The sequence below is a fragment of the Leucoraja erinacea genome, unplaced genomic scaffold, assembly GCF_028641065.1.
Source record: "Leucoraja erinacea ecotype New England unplaced genomic scaffold, Leri_hhj_1 Leri_507S, whole genome shotgun sequence".
Classification (NCBI taxonomy): domain Eukaryota; kingdom Metazoa; phylum Chordata; class Chondrichthyes; order Rajiformes; family Rajidae; genus Leucoraja; species Leucoraja erinaceus.
This window is the reverse complement of record NW_026576408.1, coordinates 41,039-60,194: the sequence shown is the minus strand read 5'-3', so window position 1 is coordinate 60,194 and position 19,156 is coordinate 41,039. Positions and strand designations below refer to the sequence as shown.

The 19,156-nt window shown below is 44.7% G+C and overlaps 1 protein-coding gene across 1 annotated transcript in view; it reads right to left on the bottom strand.

Annotated features, from left to right (window-relative positions):
- The window catches only part of LOC129693968 (plexin-D1-like), a 105,445-nt gene that overhangs the window by 45,347 nt on the left and 40,942 nt on the right, over positions 1-19,156 (bottom strand). The window contains exon 3 of the mRNA XM_055630690.1: positions 10,033-10,167. Within this exon, the coding sequence (XP_055486665.1) occupies positions 10,033-10,167 (135 nt within the window). The remainder of the gene's footprint in view (positions 1-10,032; positions 10,168-19,156) is intronic.

The window sequence follows — 19,156 nt, the reverse complement described above, 5'->3', positions numbered from 1 at the left end:
GCACGGGCACTGGCCGCTCGCGGCTGCTCCTGAAGCTGTTCCAACCGGCCCCAATGCGCACGGGCACTGGCCGCTCGCGGCTATTCAGAGTCGGACTCCTCGGAGTCAACGACCCTGTTAGTTTTGCTTCGCTCTCCCGCCCAGCTTGGCCGGTGTGGGAGCGAAGTCAGGAGCGAAGTCGGGCACAGCTGTTCCCATTATGGGAGATTGGCGTGCTGTTGGCTGCTGCCGCTGGCTGCCCGCAACTCCGCGGCTCTCTCCCGCCAGCTTTCCCGCAGCCTTCGTGGATCTGGTCCATGTCTCCACCTGAAAGGTAAGTGGAAAGAACGCAGAGTCTTCTTACCTGCTGTTCCCGACTTTCAAATTCTGGAACGCAGAGTCTCCTTACCTGCTGTTCCCGGCTTTCAAATTTTGCTGCTAAGGGGAACTGCTGTGACTCATTGCAATGCGTGTTGCGATATGATACGCATGCGTCTTGGCGGGGTTCTTCACGTAGTCACTCACGTGACTCCGAAGTAAAATCTCACAGTCTAGTCATATCACACACCATCAAGCTTGCACATTTATTTACTAAAAACTGACAATGCTAGAGTTATTCAGTCGATTGGGCAGCATCTGTGGATTGAGAAACAAAGCCAATGCTTAAGATCTTTTCTGATACTACAAGCACTTCCAGCATTTTCTGTTTTTATTTTAGGTTTCCAAAAGGTTTTTGCAGTGGCACGGTGGTGCAGCGGTATAGTTGCTGCCTTACAGCGCCGGAGTCAGGTTCAATGCTGACTACGGGTGCTGTCTGTATGAAGTTTGTACGTCCTCCCAGTGACCACCTGAGTTTTCTCCGAGATCTTCGGTTTCCTCCCATTTGCCAAAGACGTACACGCATGTAAATTAATCGTCTTCGTGTGAGTGTAAATTGTCCCTAGTGTGTGTAGGGTAGTGTTAGTGTGCGGGGATCATTGGTCGGCGCAGACTCGGTGGGCCAAATGGCCTGTTTCCACACTGTATCTTTAAACTAAACTAAACTAATCATTTCAATTACGTTTCAAAATGGGATAATCGAAGCTGGTTTTTAATCAACCCATGTAAGTAAGTTTATTGGCCAGGTAAACACATACAAGGAATTTGCCTTGGTGCTTCACCCACAAATAACAACATGACATACAGTGACAGTTACGAATGACTCGGAAAACACTAAACATTAATAACAATAAGACATTAATGATAAAACACCATTGATCAAGCATGTGAACCAACAAAATACCAGATCAAAGGGAGGCTACAGATTTCTGGCTGTTGAGTAGAGCAACTACTCTTGGTTGAAAACTGTTCTATGTCTGGCAGCTTTGACAATCCGGAGTCGCCTTCCAGAGGGAAGTGATTCAAAGAATTTGTGGCCAGGGTGAGAGGGGTCAGAGATGATCTTGCCCGCTCGCTTCCTGGCCCTTGCAGTGTACAGTTCATCAATGGAGGGAAGGTTGCAGCCAACAATCTTCTCTGCTGATCGGACGATTCGCTGTAGCCTCCAGTGTGTCGTGCTTGGTGGCTGAGCCAAATCAGACCATGATGGAGAAGGTGAGAACAGACCTTAAGATGGCCGTGTAGAATTGGACCATCATTGCCTGTGGCAGATTGTGCTTCCTCAGTGGTGTGCGTGAGCCTCGTCGCCAGAGTCGGTTGAGTTCTCCAGAGCGCTTCCCACAGGTTCTCCTCCGTCACTAGACCTTGAACGCAGCCACAGTCCCGCCGACGAGTATGCCAAATAATCCAGCGAGTGAGAGAAATCCGAAACGATGTTTGGAGGTACGGTATGTCCGATTATTATGAGTACCTCTCTCGTGAAAGTAATCTTTGTAGGGTTTTCACAGATGACACAAACGAACAAACACATACAAAACAGCAAGGAGCAGTACACTGTGGCCGCCATCGTTGGCAGCAGCTACACTGCAAGCAGCTACATGTGGCTTATAATCCAGCTTTGAATATTATACAGTACATTCTGTATAAATGAGAGATGGTGAGAATATGGTATTGTATTGTATTGTACAGTACATATAAATGAGAGATGGTGAGAGTTTGGTTATGAGCATGGATTTTTCCTTCACATTATTTGCAAGAAATGACTGTCTGGTTATTTTTAGGAAGTAATAATCTTGATGAAAGATGGAAAAGATGTTGAGTTTGCAGAATGTTCTTTGACAGCTAGTCCAAGACAGAAAAAAACGGATATTACAAAAATCTGAAGAAGAATGGAAGAAGAATCTGAAGAAGGGTCTTGACTGAGTTACTACAGCCTCTTGTGTTTATTTAAACCAGCATCTGCAGTCACTGCAGTTGCTGAAGTAAATAAAATGAGTCTGTAATGAGTCTGTAATGGAATGATAGAATCAAAGCTAAAGGGTTTGGTAATGTTACCAGGAAACAGTGGGTGGGTTTTAAGGAGCTGTTGAACGTGAATTTCGTGTCCTGGCATCAAGGCCACAACCTTTCTCTCAATGCCAGCAAGACAAAGGAGATAGTGATCGACTTCAGGAAACGAAGCAGTACACATACCCCAGTTTACATTGACGGTGCCGAAGTATACATGGTTGAAACGTCAAATTCCTAGGAGTTAATATCACCAACAACTTCTGACCACGCATATTAAAGCAAGACCAAGGAAGCACAACAACGCCTCTACTTCCTAAGAAGGCTTAGGATGTTCGGCATGTCCCCTACAACTCTCACCTAATTCTACAAACAGTTGGAAGAAGGCAAAGAGTGCGAATAAGAAGAGCCTTTTCGGGTTGGCTTCCAGTGACTTGTGGTGTTAGGCAGGGGTCATTGTAAGGTCCACTACTTTCACGTTATGTATTAATGATCTGGATGATGAAATTGATTGCTTTGTGGCCAAGTTTGTGGATAACACAAAGATATGTGGAGGGGCAGGTAATTTTGAGGAAGCAGGAAGTCTTGGACAAGTTGGGAGAGTGGCAAATGGAATGCAGCATAGCTATGTCATGCACTTTGCAAGAGGCAAGAGAATGGGATTAACAATAAAAACACCAATTGCAAAATAGCAGAATGGTGCAATATTGTAAGGCAAAATCTGAGTAGTGCAAAAAAAATTGAAGTACATTCATAGAATAACCAAATGAGACTGTCCTTAAGTCTAGATGTCTGAGCTCTCAAGTTCCTGTATCCTAACCCTGTCCCATCAGGCAAAAGGTATAGAGTGTGAAAACGCACACTACCAGATTCAGGGACAGTGTCTTTCCAGCTGTTATCAGGCATCTGAATCATCCTACCACAACCAGAGAGCAGTGAAGAAGGGTTTCGGCGCGAAACATTGCCTATTTCCTTCGCTCTGTAGATGCTGCTGCACCCGCTGAGTTTCTCCAGCACTTTTGTCTACCTTCCAGCCTCTGCAATTCCTTCTTAAACAGCAGTGCTGAACTACTATCTACCTCTTTGATGTCTCTTGGACTATCCTTGACCGGACTTTGCTGGCTTTATCTTGTGAAGCTGCTCTAGATAGAAGGTAGTGACGAGCCTGTGATGTACTGGGCTGTGTTCACCACACTCTGCAGGATCAGGCAGTCAAGAGCAGAGCAGTTGCCACACCAGACAGATGCACCCTACCAGAATACATTCTGTAGCACATCTGTTGAAGTAGACAATAGTCAATAGGTGCAGGAGTAGGCCATTTGGCCCTTCGAGCCAGCATCACCATTCAATGTGATCATGGCTGATCATCCACAATCAGTACCTCGTTCTTGCCTTCTCCCCATGATCTTTAAGAGCTCTATCGAACCCTCTTGAAAGCATCCAGAGAACCGGCCTCCACCGCCCTCTGAGGCAGAGAATTCCACAGATTCACAACTGCGAAAAAGTATTTCCTCATCTCCGGCTTACCCCTTATTCTTAAACTGTGGCCCCTGGTTCTGGCCTCCCCCAACATCGGGAACATGTTTCATGCCTCCAGCATGTCCAAACCCTGAATAATCTTATATGTTTCAATAAGATCCCCTCTCATCCTAAATTCCAGAGTATACAAGCCCAGCTGCTCCATTCGATCAACATATGACAGTCCCGCCATCCCAGGAATCAACCTTGTGAACCCATGTTGCATTCCCTTAATAGCAAGAATGTCCTTCCTCAAATTTGGAGACCAAAACTGGGCACAATATTCCAGGTGTGATCTCACTAGGGCCCTGTACAACTGCAGAAGGACCTCTTTGCTCCTATACTCAACTCCTCTTGTTATGAAGGCCAACATGCCATTAGCTTTCTTCACTGCCTGCTGTACCTGCATGCTTACTTTCAGTGACTGATGAACAAGGACCCCCAGATCCCGTTGCACTTCCCCTTTTTCCCCAACTTGACACCATTTAGATAATAATCTTCCTTCCTGTTTTTGCATTTAACTCGTTAAGGTTAAACTCGCATTTATCCACATTAAACTGCATCTGCCCACTCACCCAACCTGTCCAAGTCACCCTGCATCCTCATAGCATCCTCCTCACGGTTCACACTGCCACCCAGCTTTGTGTCATCTGCAAGTTTGCTAATGTTACTTTTAATCCCTTCATCTAAATCATTAATATATATTGTAAATAGTATTTGTTGAATCTTCTCAAACGCCTGTACGCTGATGTGTTTTCTTGATAACCACACGGCGACACGGTGACGCAGCGGTTGAGTTGCTGCCTTACAGCACCAGAGACCTGGGTTCGATCCTGACTACAGGTGCTGTCTGTATGGAGTTTGTATGTTCCACCCGTGACCAGCGTGGGTTTTCTCGGGGATCTCCGGTTTCCTCCCACACTCCAAAGCCGTACAGGTTTATAGGTTAATTGGCTTTGGTACAATTGTAAATTGTCCCTAGTGTGCATAGGATAGTGTTAGTGTGCGGGAATTACTGGTTGGTGTGGGCTCGGTGAGCCGAAGGGCGTTATTTTTTCTGCGCTGATTCTCTAAACTAAACATCATTATGAAGCAATGAGGTGACAGGGTGGAGCCATCAGAGGCAGTCAAAATTAAAAACCTTTCAAAACAAATCTATCACCTGGAATAAGTATTTTGTTCACTCATTTAGAATCCACATTGCACAAACACCTGTCACACAGCATGTGCCTTCTCTTCCCTTTCTACCACCAAGTCTAGAACCACTGGTTTAGTTTGGTGTAGAGATACAGCGCTAAACAGGCCCTTCTGCCCACCAACTCTATGCCGACCAGCGATCCCCGCACACTAACACACTGATCGATGGGACAATTTACAATTAAACCAAACCAATTAACTTACAAACCTGTGCGTCTTTGGAGCAGTTTGTCAGTGGAAGCAAACCAGAGATCCTGGAGAAAACCCACACGGTCACGGTGAGAACGTACATACTCCATACAAACAGCACCTGTAGTCAGGATCAAACCTGGGTCTCTGGCGCTGTAAGGCAGCAACTCTACCACTGTGCTTAGTTTAGTTATTATTTATCTGTATTGCTAGATTTTTTAGCTTCTACACTGCATTTAGTAACTTTCCTTATTCCTCAAGCCACGATTAACCACTCAGGAGTTGATCCATGGGATTTACTTTGCCATCCACCCTCCTTCATGTAATCCTTTCTATTCCTCTCCCCTTGTTTGTGCTGTTGGCCACATACCCCACCAACCCCTCCACCCTAAATTTCCTCTGGATCTCACCAAATACATTGTGATGAGTACAACAACGGCAAATTAATCTTCGTAAATGCACACAAAGCATATTACTGGCAATGATGTAATTGCAAGTTCCTCACGATACTTCTCAGTTTAAAAATACTCTAGACCAAAACCAGAATAAGCTTTAGAAATACAGCTACATCCTCAATATAAAGCACACTTCCCAGTGACAAGGGGAAACGCCTCTGGATTTGGTGGCTTCTAAATTTCTTATTAAAACGGCAGAGAAAAATCTTGCAGGTTTGTCAGCCTGCAGCATGCACCATGGTGCAGAACTCTTCCGAGGTTTGCACTTCAGTGTTCTTCTTGTTGACCTTTGTTTCCACTAGTGGAGAGGTCATTGACTCAGAATTAAAGGTCAGAAGGAATAGGAGTAGAATTAGGCCATTTGACCCATCAAGTCCACTCTGCCATTCAATCATGGCTGACCTAACTCTCCCTTCTAACCTCATTCTCCTGGCTTCTCCCCATAACCTCTGACGCCTGTACTGATCAAGAAAGGACATCCATTTAAGAGGACGAGGAGGAATGTCTTTAGTCATAGGGTGGTGAATCTGTCAAATTCTTTGCCACTAGAAGGCTGTGGAGGCGACGGACATTTTTAAGGCTAAGTTACTCCAACATTTTGGGTCCATATTCGGTTTAAACCAGCATCTGCAGTTCTTTCCTACACATGAGTAGGTTATAGTCTGTTTAACCCGAGCTTACATACTGGGATAGCATGATGGAAGAAAAGGCCAACATAGGATGTTAGGAGGGTGATAAGTAGATGTGTCCAAGTATTTAGTTGTCACAGCACAGTTAGCTTTGTTATAATAAATACTAGACCAAGTGGGACCCGTTAGGCCCCGTCCCCCAACGCGGGGGGGGGGGGGGGTGTGGCGTTGACGTTCACTCCAGGGGGAGAAGGGGGCGATGAGAATTTCCACCCGATTGCCCTCCCCACTCTCTGCCTTGTGCCCAAACACCAGGATCATGGGACCAAAATGCAACTAGAACTTGATGAGCAGCCCCTTCAGATATTGGTAGAGGGGCAGCAACCACGTTACCATTGGCAATGTCCCATTGTGATGTCATTGTAGCAGTCGGCAACCAGCTTGAGAACCCATTGTGATTGGTGCTGTCCGTGAGAAGATGGTTTTGGCTGTTTTTAAAATTTCAAAAATTAATAACTTTGGAAATATAGGTGGAAGTGCGACGGGAAGATGTTTATCGCCACCGCAGGAAAAATGTGAGTAGGAAGTGTGAAAATGAGAAGGCTGTGGGTCTAGCGTTTGGAAGAAGATAGGAATTAACCATTGACACAGAGACACATCGTGGGCGCAAACCGAAGACTTTTAGTTATATAGACATTGGGGGTTGTAAATGGCTGCGGGTAATAAAACCAATAAATTGCTGAAAAGCAGGCTTCCTTATCTATTGAGGGGGGATAGTTGTTCACAGTTCTGCTTATGTTCTTATCCGTTGCAACCCTGAGATTACAGCTGCTCCTTGTCACTGTGTTTGGCGGGCAAGTCCCCAGAGGTTAACGAATGGTCTTTTTCAATAAATGGACCCCATCTATTCTCCCTACAGGGATATTGACATCTATAGTATTTGTAGATATATTGGAGAAAAATGTTCAAGGTAACATGAAGTGTAGGGTTAAAGATAGCTCTGTGAAAAGACAAAGATGGAAGGTTACAGAGACATCGATCTATGATGACATATTTCAAATCTATAAGAAACCATTGTGTCATGAGAATATAAAATGCTGTAGGTATTGTGAATCTTTGAAACACTTTGGGATATCTGAGAGTGTTTTACAGTACACATTGTTAAGGCCTTCAATAAATCAACTTGTTTGATAGACTCATCACTGATCTACATGCTGTTTTATTTTGTGTCTGTGCCTATCCAGATACAGGGCATGGGTAGAGCACAAAATAGCACAAAAGTCCCCCTACAACCTTATACTGCAGGATCAGCAATGGCAGCCTTTCCTGGTAATTCTTGGATATCTTGAGACTATGTTGGTGGGTCTTTATTGTGAAACCACTTCCACTGGTTTACCAATGTGCTTCAGGAAAGGAATCCTCCCATCCTTACTCAGCGTAGAAATGACTGCAGACCGACTGAAATGTTTGGTCATTTACTGCTCTTTAAAATGGACCAGAATCAGTTTGGTTCAAAGGTGTAAGTCTTGGCTGAAGCTGGTAGTGATGTGTACATGCTGTGAATGAGTGGGGAGAACCCCCCGTGGTGGAAGAATTCCCACGTTACTGCTGGTCAAGGAATCTCAGGACCTTCATCTCTCTATAAAAGTAATGACACCAGGATGGTGTGTAACATGATGGAAACACAGTGCACAGTCACTGGGCGGCACGGTAGCACAGTAGTAGAATTGTTGCCATACTGCGTCAGAGATTCGGGTTTGATCCTGACTATGGGTGCTGTCTGTACGGAGTTTGTGCATTCTCCCCATGACCATGTATGTTTTCTCCGGGTGCTCCAGTTTCCTCCCACAATCCAAAGATGTACAGGTTTTGTAGGTTAATTGTCTTGGTATAATTATAAATTGTCCCTCTTGTGTGTAGGATAGTGCTAACGGTCAGGGATCGCTGGTCGGTGCCGTCTCGGTAAATTGTCCCCAGTGTATAGGATAATGCTAGTGTATGGGTTGATTGCTGGTTGGTGCGGACTCGGTGGGCCGAATGGCCTGTTTCTGGCTGTATCTCTAGTCTAAAGTAAAGTCCAAAGTCATCAGATTACAATTTCACATGTTGAAACTCTCAAAGCAATTGGATCCAAAATAAAAAAAATCTGGGTTGATGGAATTTTACTTCATGGGTTTGAAATCAGTCAAAGTTATACAAGAATAGTTAATTACAAAGGGAAATACAAATTTCCTCCTCACAAAGAAGGTTACAAAGCAAACAGAAATAAATAAGGCAGCGTCAGGCGACGTATTTGTGGCAGGAGAAATAATGTTTGCTCACTAGTCAACTCTACAGCAAACAGAATGAATTTACACCAAAATGACTGTCTATTTAGAGAGCAGAGGGAACTGGTGATAGAATGATAGAAACTACATATTTCTCAACAGAAACAAAAATTGTGACTAAAAATAGTCCAATTATCTTCATCCTGGTGTCGCCACTATTAAAATCAGTAAAATCTGAAATCTTTCAAAGATTTGGGGACCGATGATCAAGGCAAAATATTTATTCCATCACAGGTTTTGAATTTGAATAGAAAATTAACTCAATTTTTCCATTTCACACTTTGCCGTGTTCTAAATCTACAATTCCAAATATATTAAAATGAATCTGGAACCCAAACAGTTCATTAAAGATCTTCAGGGAATGACATGTGCTGACCTTCCCCCTCCCCAATCTATGACTTCAGATTTACAGCGTGGAAACAGACTCATCGGCCCACCGAGTCCACGCCGACCAGTGATCACCTCACACACCAGCACTATCCTACACATTGCGGACAAGGGCGGCACAGTGGTGCAGAGGTGGAGTTGCTGCCTTACAACGCCAGAGACCCGGGTACAATCCTGACTACGGGCGCTGTCTATACAGAGTTTGCACGTTCTCCCTGTGACTGTGTGAGTTTTCTCTGGGTGCCCTGGTTTCCTCCCACACTCCAAAAAGGTACAGGTTTGTATGTATTTGGGTTCGGTAAAATTTTAAATTGTCCCAAGTGTGTAGGGTAGTGATAGGGTATGGGAATCGCTGCTTTGCACGGTCTTGGTGGGTCGAAGGGGCTGTTTCCATGCTGTATCTCTAAAGTCTAATATTAATAAAGATATGGAACCCAATCAGTTTATTCAAGGTTTTCAGGGAATGACACTTGCTGACCTCCACCCTACCAATTCTGGAGTTTGTGTGCCACTAGACCCCCTGGCCTTTAAATGTCCTGCAAAATCGCTGAGCCCATCACTCATGTTCATACGTTACAGCAGCAGAATGAGGCCATTCAGCTCATCAAGTCTACACCACCATTCAATCATGGCTGATCTATCTTTCCCTCAACCCCATTCTCCAGCCTTCTCCCCATAAACCCTGACACCCGTACTAATCAAGAATCTATCAACCTCCACCTTAAAAATATCCATTGACGACCTCCACAGCTTTCTGCGGCAATGAATTCCCACAGATTCATCACCCTCTGACTAAAGAAATTCCTCCTCGTCTCCTATAGCAAGCAGTAGATCCAAGGACCATCCAGTAACCACCTTCTCAGGCCAACTGCAGATAGTTACAAGCATCAGCTTTGCCATAATGTCACATGCCAGGAATGAAAGGCATTAATTACATGATCGAACTGTGAACAAAAATCAGCTTACCATCCTCTCAGTTAACAGGTAGAAGTAATGTGGATCTATTTTATCAAACATTATGCTGTGCTTAATTGGAGATTCATCTTGTAGTTCAATCAGAATACTTGGCCGAAGTACTTTCATGTTTTCATCCAGAACCAGCTGCAATAAAAGTCATGCAGTTAATAATCTAACGAATAGTATTATAGAGACATTGTTTCCCCAGTCTGAGGTAGAATCTGTCCTTAACTAACATCAGCTAAAACTGCTACTCCCCATAGGAGCGCACCGGTGGCGCAGCGGTAGAGTTGCTGCCCTGAAAGCTCCAGAGACCCAGGTTCGATCCTGACTCTGGGAGCTGTCTGTACGGAGTTTGCACATTCTCCCTGTGACCGCGTGGGTTTTCTCCGGGTGCTTTGGCTTCCTCCCATATCCCAAAAACATGCTGGTTTGTAGATTAAATGGGCTCTGTAAATTGTCCCTAGAGTGTAGGATAAAATTAGCGTACAGGGCGACTGTTCAGCGTGGCCTTCGGGCCTGTTTCCATGCTGTGTCTCTAAATTTAAATAAATATCAATTTTCCTCATTGTTTGTAAGAACTTGCCGTACTCAGATTGACCACTGCATTTCCCAACCTTACAGTAACAATTGATTCCACGTCTAAAGTATTGGACAGTCTATGGCAGTGCTGAAAAGCAAGTCACTAAAAGCAGACTGCAGGAGGAACACTGCAGGTTAAGCAGCATCACTATAGGCAAACGAATGGTCAACATGGACTTTGTGGACAGGACTTGTTATTCTTTATCTGTTTTACAGAAAGTAAAATTATGCATAAAAGTGCACCATGAACCAAGGACACTCAGTGAGGATTATTGTAAAATATCACAACGCATGATCAAAAACTCACCCGATAGTAATTTAGACCATTTTGTGTAAGTGATGCTGCAAATTAATTGACTGCCGTACCTGGAAATCCGATTAATATTCTGCACCATGTTTTAGAGTTTGAGATATAGCACGGAAACAGGCCCTTCAGCCCACTTGCTAACCAGTGGTCATCCGTACTCTAGCAATATCTTACACGCTAGGGACAACTTATATTTTTTACCAAAGACATCAAATGCATTTTAGCTGGAATGGGATGCGATTGCAACTGTTTCTCGTTACATGACAACATCCCATCAATGCATCTGATGCGTTAATGCATCACACACACCAATGTAATGCCCATACAATGCCATTTCTCAGCTGCTGAGTTTAGTTCAGAGATACAGCCCGGAAACAGACTCTTTGGCCCAATGAGTCCGCACTGACTAGTGATCCCCGTGCATACTGACGGGGGTTAGTAATGTATAGAAGTACATCATCTGCATATAACAACATTTTATTGGAAGTATATTTAGTATTATATCCATAAATGCCTGGTAAGAGGTTCTATGGTGAAAGCAAATAGCATCTGGGAGAGAGCACATCCTTGTCTGTTGCCCCTAGATAAATAAAATTTAGGTGAAAGTATTTGATTTGTCAATATTCTAGCTGTCGGGTTAGTATATTAAAGCTTCACCCATAAAGTAAAGTTTTCTCCCAATTGGAATTTTTCCAACACTGTAAAAAGATAGGAACATCCTTTTCTGCATCCAGTGAAATAATTGTTAGGTCTTCATTTGGCATTCTCTGCACAGGATATTATGTTAAACAAACGTCTCATATACAATAATACGTCATGGTCACGAAAAGCCTTAGAGGCTCTGAACTAGCAATGTTTGTTAAATACAAAAAACGTTATAAAAGGGTATTGGTTTGGACCATCCCCAGGTGGTTGAAACGGAGTTTGGCTCATACAGGAGTAGATACTGATATTTTTTCGAGTCTCACTCCACCAGGGCTGCTACAACGTCAGAAAAGGTTATGTACGTTCCGCTGGACCACATCTTGGCGACTGCAGGATGGGCGAACAAACTTCTGAACATTTCATAATAACCTATTGCCAGACCAGGGATATTTACCAACTCTATTTTAGGTTCAGTGGTTAGTTTACTCCCGAATGCGAGGGGTTACTATTATTTATTCATTATGAATGTTTCCCTCATCTGTCAATGAAGCAGCTGTGGTTGTGGAGACTCGTTTCTCATGGCATGAAATCACAGAGCATTGAAATCTTCACAGAATCACTCACGTGACTCTGAAGTAAAATAGTAAGATTAAACGAGAACTTACCAGTTTGAAGTTTGATCTATATTTTATGAGTAGTTACGGTGAGCGATTACGTGCCCACCACTCCCTGCCCTCTCTCATAAAGATCACTCGGTAGTTCTAGTCTTCTCTAAGTCTTACTATGTTACTTTGACTGCTGTTATCTGTGATTTCACACCGCTGCTTTGAAGATTGACACGCATGCGGACTGGCCGGGCCTCTTCGCGTAATCGCTCACCATAACTCCTCATCAAATAAAGATCAAACTTCAAACTGGTAAGTTCTCGTTAATTCTTACTATTTTGATTCATGCCCTCCCTCTTAACCCCATTCTCCTGCCTTTTAACCATATAACCATATAACAATTACAGCACGGAAACAGGCCATCTCGGCCCTACAAGTCCATGCCGAACAAATGATACTTTATTTTAGCATGATACATTTGAGCAGACCCTAAGCTAAAGATTTTGATGGGACACATTCATTGGCAAAATATCAGTCATGTTAGAGTCATATAGTCATATATCATGGAAAAAGGCCCTTCAGCCCAACTTGCCCATGCTGACCAACATGCTCTATCACACTAGTCCCACCTGCCTGCATTGGGCCTATATCCGTCTAAACCTGTTCTTTCCATATATCTGTCTAAATGTCTTTTAAATCTTACAGTACAATGATTCAACGCTTTATTATCACATGTACTGAAATTCCTTTTTTTGCATACAGTACAAAAAATTATTACCATACATAAGTACAATCACAGATTAAGTACAGTGTATAGAAAGAGCTCACTGAGACATGCAAGAATCGCCAGGTTTTGGCGCCATTTTCTAAATCCAAGCTACAGCTGTCCATAAAGGCCCATTGTAGCCGTTCCCTCCGTCTGGATCGTCCAGTAAACTGTCGGCGCTCTCCTCGCCTAGCCATCTTCAGCCTTTGTGGTCCAGGAATGCCTCCCACAGCTAACCTTGAGTGTAAGACCCTGGTTCTTCAGATTCAGATTCAATTTTAATTGTCATTGTCAGTGTACAGTACAGAGACAACGAAATGCATTTAGCATCTCCCTTGAAGAGCGACATAGCAAACGATTTGAATAAAAAAAAAATAAATAAGTGTCCGGGGGGGGGGGGGGGGGGGGGGGGGGGGGGTGGTGATTGGCAGTCACCGAGGTACGTTGTTTAGTAGAGTGACAGCCGCCGGAAAGAAGCTGTTCCTCGACCTGCTGGTTCGGCAACGGAGAGACCTGTAGCGCCTCCCGGATGGTAGGAGGGTAAACAGTCCATGGTTGGGGTGAGAGCAGTCCTTGGCGATGCTGAGCGCCCTCCGCAGACAGCGCTTGCTTTGGACAGACTCAATGGAGGGGAGCGTGGAACCGGTGATGCGTTGGGCAATTTTCACCACCCTCTGCAATGCCTTCCGGGCGGAGACAGAGCAGTTGCCATGCCATACTGTGATGCAGTTGGTAAGGATGCTCTCGATGGTGCAGCGGTAGACGTTCACCAGGATCTGAGGAGACAGATGGACCTTCTTAACGGCCATTGGTTGTTGTATCCACTGTCGCCGACTCCCTCCACCCTCCTCTCTTGTCCTCCGGTCCTCAGGGACGAGCAGGGGTTGTTCGGCGGTTCCCTCTCCAGGCATGTTTCCCGGTTCCGCAGCGGGTGAGCTAGGCCTGTTGCCGAGTCCCCAACGGTCCAGCCTCAACTATCTCATTTACTTTTAGACTTTAGAGATACAACCGGAAACAGGCTCTTCGGCCCACCGAGTCCAAGCAGACCAGTGATCACCCCGTATACGAACATTATCCTACACACCAGGAACAATTTACAATTTTTACCAAAGCCAATTAACATACAAACCTGTAGACCATTTACAGTGTGGAAGGAAACTGGAGATCCCAGAGAAAACCCACGTGATCACAGGGAGAACGTACAAACTCCATGCAGACAACACCCATAGTCAGGATCAAACCCGGGTCTCTGGTGCTGTAAGGCGCCAACTCTACCCAACTGGCAGCTCGTTCCATTTACCTACCACCCTCTGCGTGAAAAAGTTGCTCCTCGGATTCCTGTTAAATTTTTCCCCTATCATGTTAAAACTATGTCCTCTGGTTCTTGATTCTTCTACGCTGGTGAAGGACTGCGCATTAACCCTATTTATTCCCATGAAGAACTTATGCACCGCGATAAGATCACCCTTCCTGCACTCCAAAGAATAAAATCCTAGTCTACTCAACCTCTCCCTATAGCTAAGACCCTCAGCTCATCCTCATCAATCTTCTCTGCAATCTTCCCAGCTTAACAACATCCTTGCTAGAGCAAGGTGACCAAAGCTGAACACAATACCCCAAATGCTTCCTCATCAACATCTTGTACAGCTGTAACACAACGCAACTTCTAGACTCAATACCCTGATTGATGAAGGCTAATGCACCAATAGCCTTCTTGACTACTCTATCGAACTGTGAAGCTAGTTTCAGGATCCCATGTACCTGCACTCCTAGATCCCTCTGCTCAACAACACTATCCAGAGCCCAGCCATTCACTGTGAAGGTCCTGCCCTGCTTTGACTTCATAAAATGCAACACCTTGCAGTTAAACTCCATCAACCATTCCTCTTCCCACTTGGCCAACTGATCAAGATCCTGCTGTGATCTTTGATAACAATCTTCGCTATCTATGTCACCACCCAAGTTAGTGTCATCTGCAAACTCACTAATCATGCCTCCGACCAAAAAAACAACCTCCACCATCACCCTCTGCTTCCTTCCATGAAGTCGAATCTCGATCCAGTTGGCTAGCTCTCCCTCAATCCTATGTGATCTAACCTTCCAGAGCAGCCTACCACATGGAGCATCACATGCCTTACTGAACTCCGTCTAGACAAAGTCTGCAACTTTGCCCTCATCAACCTTTCTGGCTACTTCTTCAAAACTGGAAACTCAGTTTAAAGAAACTTGAAATGCCGTTAATTTAAGGAAGAAGCACACAGAAATCCACGGATAAAATCTAACCATCCAACAATCTAAAAATACAGCCTCATATTAATATTCATCGATGTAAATATATATTTTTCAAATCATGAGAGGAACAGTACAAAATATAATACAAAACCTGGATACACCAAAGTTGTAAACATAGGTTCACCAGACTGATTCCTGGGATGTCAGGACTGTCTTATGAAGAAAGACAGTATGGATTACGGTATGACATAGTTGGCACCTAAAATTAGGTTCCACTGTACTTTTTTGTACTGTATTAACTTCTAATAAAATAAACAAAAAAAAAAAAAAGAAAGCGAATGGTATGTTAGCTTTCATAGCAAAAGGATTTGAGTATAGGAGCAGGGAGGTTCTACTGCAGTTGTACAGGGTCTTGGTGAGACCACACCTGGAGCATTGCGTACAGTTTTGGTCTCCAAATCTGAGGAAGGACATTATTGCCATAGAGGGAGTGCAGAGAAGGTTCACCAGACTGATTCCTGGGATGTCAGGACTGTCTTATGAAGAACGACTGGATAGACTTGGTTCATACTCTCTAGAATTTAGGAGATTGAGAGGGGATCTTATAGAAACTTACAAAATTCTTAAGGGGTTAGACAGGCTAGATGCAGGCAGATTGCTCCCGATGTTGGGGAAGTCCAGGACAAGGGGTCACAGCTTAAGGATAAGGGGGAAATCCTTTAAAACCGAGATGAGAAGAACTTTTTTAACACAGAGAGTGGTGAATCTCTGGAACTCTCTGCCACAGAGGGTAGTCGAGGCCAGTTCATTGGCTATATTTAAGAGGGAGTTAGATGTGGCCCTTGTGGCTAAGGGGATCAGAGGGTATGGAGAGAAGGCAAGTACGGGATACTGAGTTGGATGATCAGCCATGATCATATTGAATGGCGGTGCAGGCTCGAAGGGCCGAATGGCCTACTCCTGCACCTAATTTCTATGTTTCTATGTAAACTAACTGCAGATGAAGATGGTGGTATGTGTAACTTTTGGGTTTCATTCCACAATTAACTGATACGTCCTATATTGATCCATTGATGGTTTCTTAAATGATTGTATGCTTTTACCCTGTACAGATTTGTCTGAATGCTCATTTCATAGGTTGCCTTCTGTGTTTCAATGTTAAAACTCCTTCATAGTATCTCCTTGCTGTAGCACTAGAAATACATTTTGAACCCATTGTCTGTGTTGTGCACAGCACTTAAACATTTTCCCTTTATGTTCCATGACAGGAATGGAACAGAATACTCAGAAAACAGAAGTATGCAACAATGTTATGTTCTGTGAAGGATGATGTCAACAGGGGAAACATGGAGCACAATATGAACCCACACTGGGTTATAGGGAGAAGGCAGAATGGGGTTAGGAGGGAGAGATAGATCAGCCATGACTGAATAGCGAAGTAGACGATGGGCTGAATGGGTCTAATTCTGCTCCTATCACTTATGAAATGAGATAATAACGTGAAAAGAAAAAAAACACGGTTGCCAACTATTCAGTAATGCATGAAGGATGAAATCATGTTCAAAGCAAGGTCTGGCATAAAGCAGGAAGTGGAGGACGGAAGGGTAGCTCAGTAGCTATGGCGCGGGATTCGGAGCCATTCGAAAATGCTTCGGCAGGTAAGCTGTTTTTTCTTTGCTGGCTCCGATAATAGGTGCAGCGGGCTCGGAGAGGCTGACAGACGTGGCCTGTACAGCTACCGCCGGTGAGGCTCCGGAAGGGAGCAGGCGGCTGTCCTCAGAGTAAACTGGCAGGCACAACCTAGCTCCGCCAAGGCTCCAAAGGAGCAGCCTGTCGTACCAGGCTCGGAGTAACTGGCAGGTGCGACGTGCACAGTAAGCTCCACCAAGGCTCTAAAGGAGCAGAAGGCCCTGAAGGAGCAGACTGTCCCACCGGGCTCAGATGTGACCTGCACAGCTATGTCAGTTTCAAGCTCCGAAAGGGAGCAGTTTGGCAAGCGTGGGGCTGAAGATGTGGACAGGCATGGCCTGCAAAAGGAACTTTGCTGAAGCTACGATAAGGAGGTCAACCTGGGCTCGGAGACGCTGGCAGGTAAGGTCTGCTTACTAACCTCCGTGAAAGCTCCGAAATGGAGCAGCCTGGCGACCCTGGTGCAGGGTAGACTAACTCGAAACTGGCGGTCCAAATGGATCATATTGGCCAGCAAGCACTGTCTCAACATCTATGCGTGAGGTTATCAGCCTGCTCACTAGAGTGATGGTGCATTTCATTGATTTAAACTCAGATATTTGAGGATATCTCCTGGTTAGAGGCAGGGAGTTTGAGGAATCCCTCAACACATGCTAAATGATTTCAGCTCGGCTAATAAGAGTTGCCAGCACACTGGAACATCATTTGCCATCCTCTCGGGGATAGGTAGACCAGTAAAGGCCGAATTGGCATGTAGCATTTTTACCTGCCTTGCAGGTTTGTGTTGTAAAAAGTAAATAAAGAAATAATAAAAAGCAAAAGCTCCATAAGGGAGCAGTTTGGTGACCCAAGTTCAGGGAAGGCCAAGGCCAAAACAGCAAAATGTCCAAAAGGACAATATTGGGCAGGAGGGTACTGCCTCAACATCCATTGAGGATATCATCTGTAGGCTCTCAATACTGGAAATCCTGATTGAGAGGTTGGTCGAAGGGAATGTGTTGCGCACACTGGCAACCGACACGGGTAGTTCCAGTCAGAGGTCTGCGGCAGCAATACCTGGTTCAGGGTTGCATTATGATATCTCCCACTCTGAGGAGGGGGTGTTTTGAGGATTTTTCGTGAAGATTCTGACTGTGAGACAGTTGACAGTGAACTCGAATTCCCACATCAAGTGGATGATTTGCATCAACTCAAGTCTTATAAGGATCTGCTGGCACTTGCGACTAAATTTGCCATCCCTTCGGGGATAGAAGAACCGTTAGAGGAAGAACTGGCAGTAGCATCGGTTACTTGACTTCTCATCGGTTGTTTGAGAAGATCATGCAGGACACAGCTGGATAGTATGCTAGTCCTGATTTCTGCCAGACACTGGAGGTCCGTAGGTTAATGCTACCATTTGGGGCTATCCGAAGGGTAAAACAAAGTCAAAAGGCTTTAAACTCCAGCAAGTTCAGAGAATTCTCAAAGAAGGATTACGGCCTTTGCAAGGTCGGTGGAGGAACTCAGCTGCCTGAATTGCAGTAGATGCCTTGGCACTTTTGTGTAATACACAGTTTAAACTCAATTGTGCTAGGATGGTATACGCCTGAGATCAACCCAATATATGCTAATTTTGTGCAAGGCTAGTGTGTGCAGTCTGCAAGTATCTCTTTGGAGAAGACTTGGGCTAGCAAGTAAAAGACTTGCAAGAAGAATTCAAGGCTGCGGTGGGTGTGGTAAAGACACCCTTTGTGGCTAAACCTCCATTTACCTGCATGCATATCATCATTACCAAACTAGTAGCAGATACCACAACACTGGGGCTGGTTGGAGCACTAGGCCTACACACTTAAAACCAAGCCTGAGGGCTTTTTATTCGCAGGTTTTCAGCGCATACCATGGAGGCAGCGCATTCCACATTCTCAGTATAGTTCCCCAGCTGGCCACGGTGCCTGAGCCAAGGGGACAGAGCAAAGTCTTGGGTCAATTGACTCTAATGATCATCCGCCTAAGGCCATTTTTTGGTGGTGTCAGTCTCAGGGGTTGCTGGATATTGGTGGCGGGGGGTGATAATCACCTTTTGTCTATTATTTTATTGGCAGCCTTGGTGGTTTTTATAGCAAGTGCTTTCTTAGAAACTGCCTTGATCATCTACAGCCACCGTCTGTCTCGTCATAGACAGCAAAGCGACAATGAGGTCACTCATTGGCCGTTGAGATATGCGAATATTATTCTATCAGTCGCATGAGATGTGCTGACGATATTCAAGTCAGAGATAGGTTGAGACGGTTCAATAACAGGTGGGGACAGATAACCTCCGATCTTTCC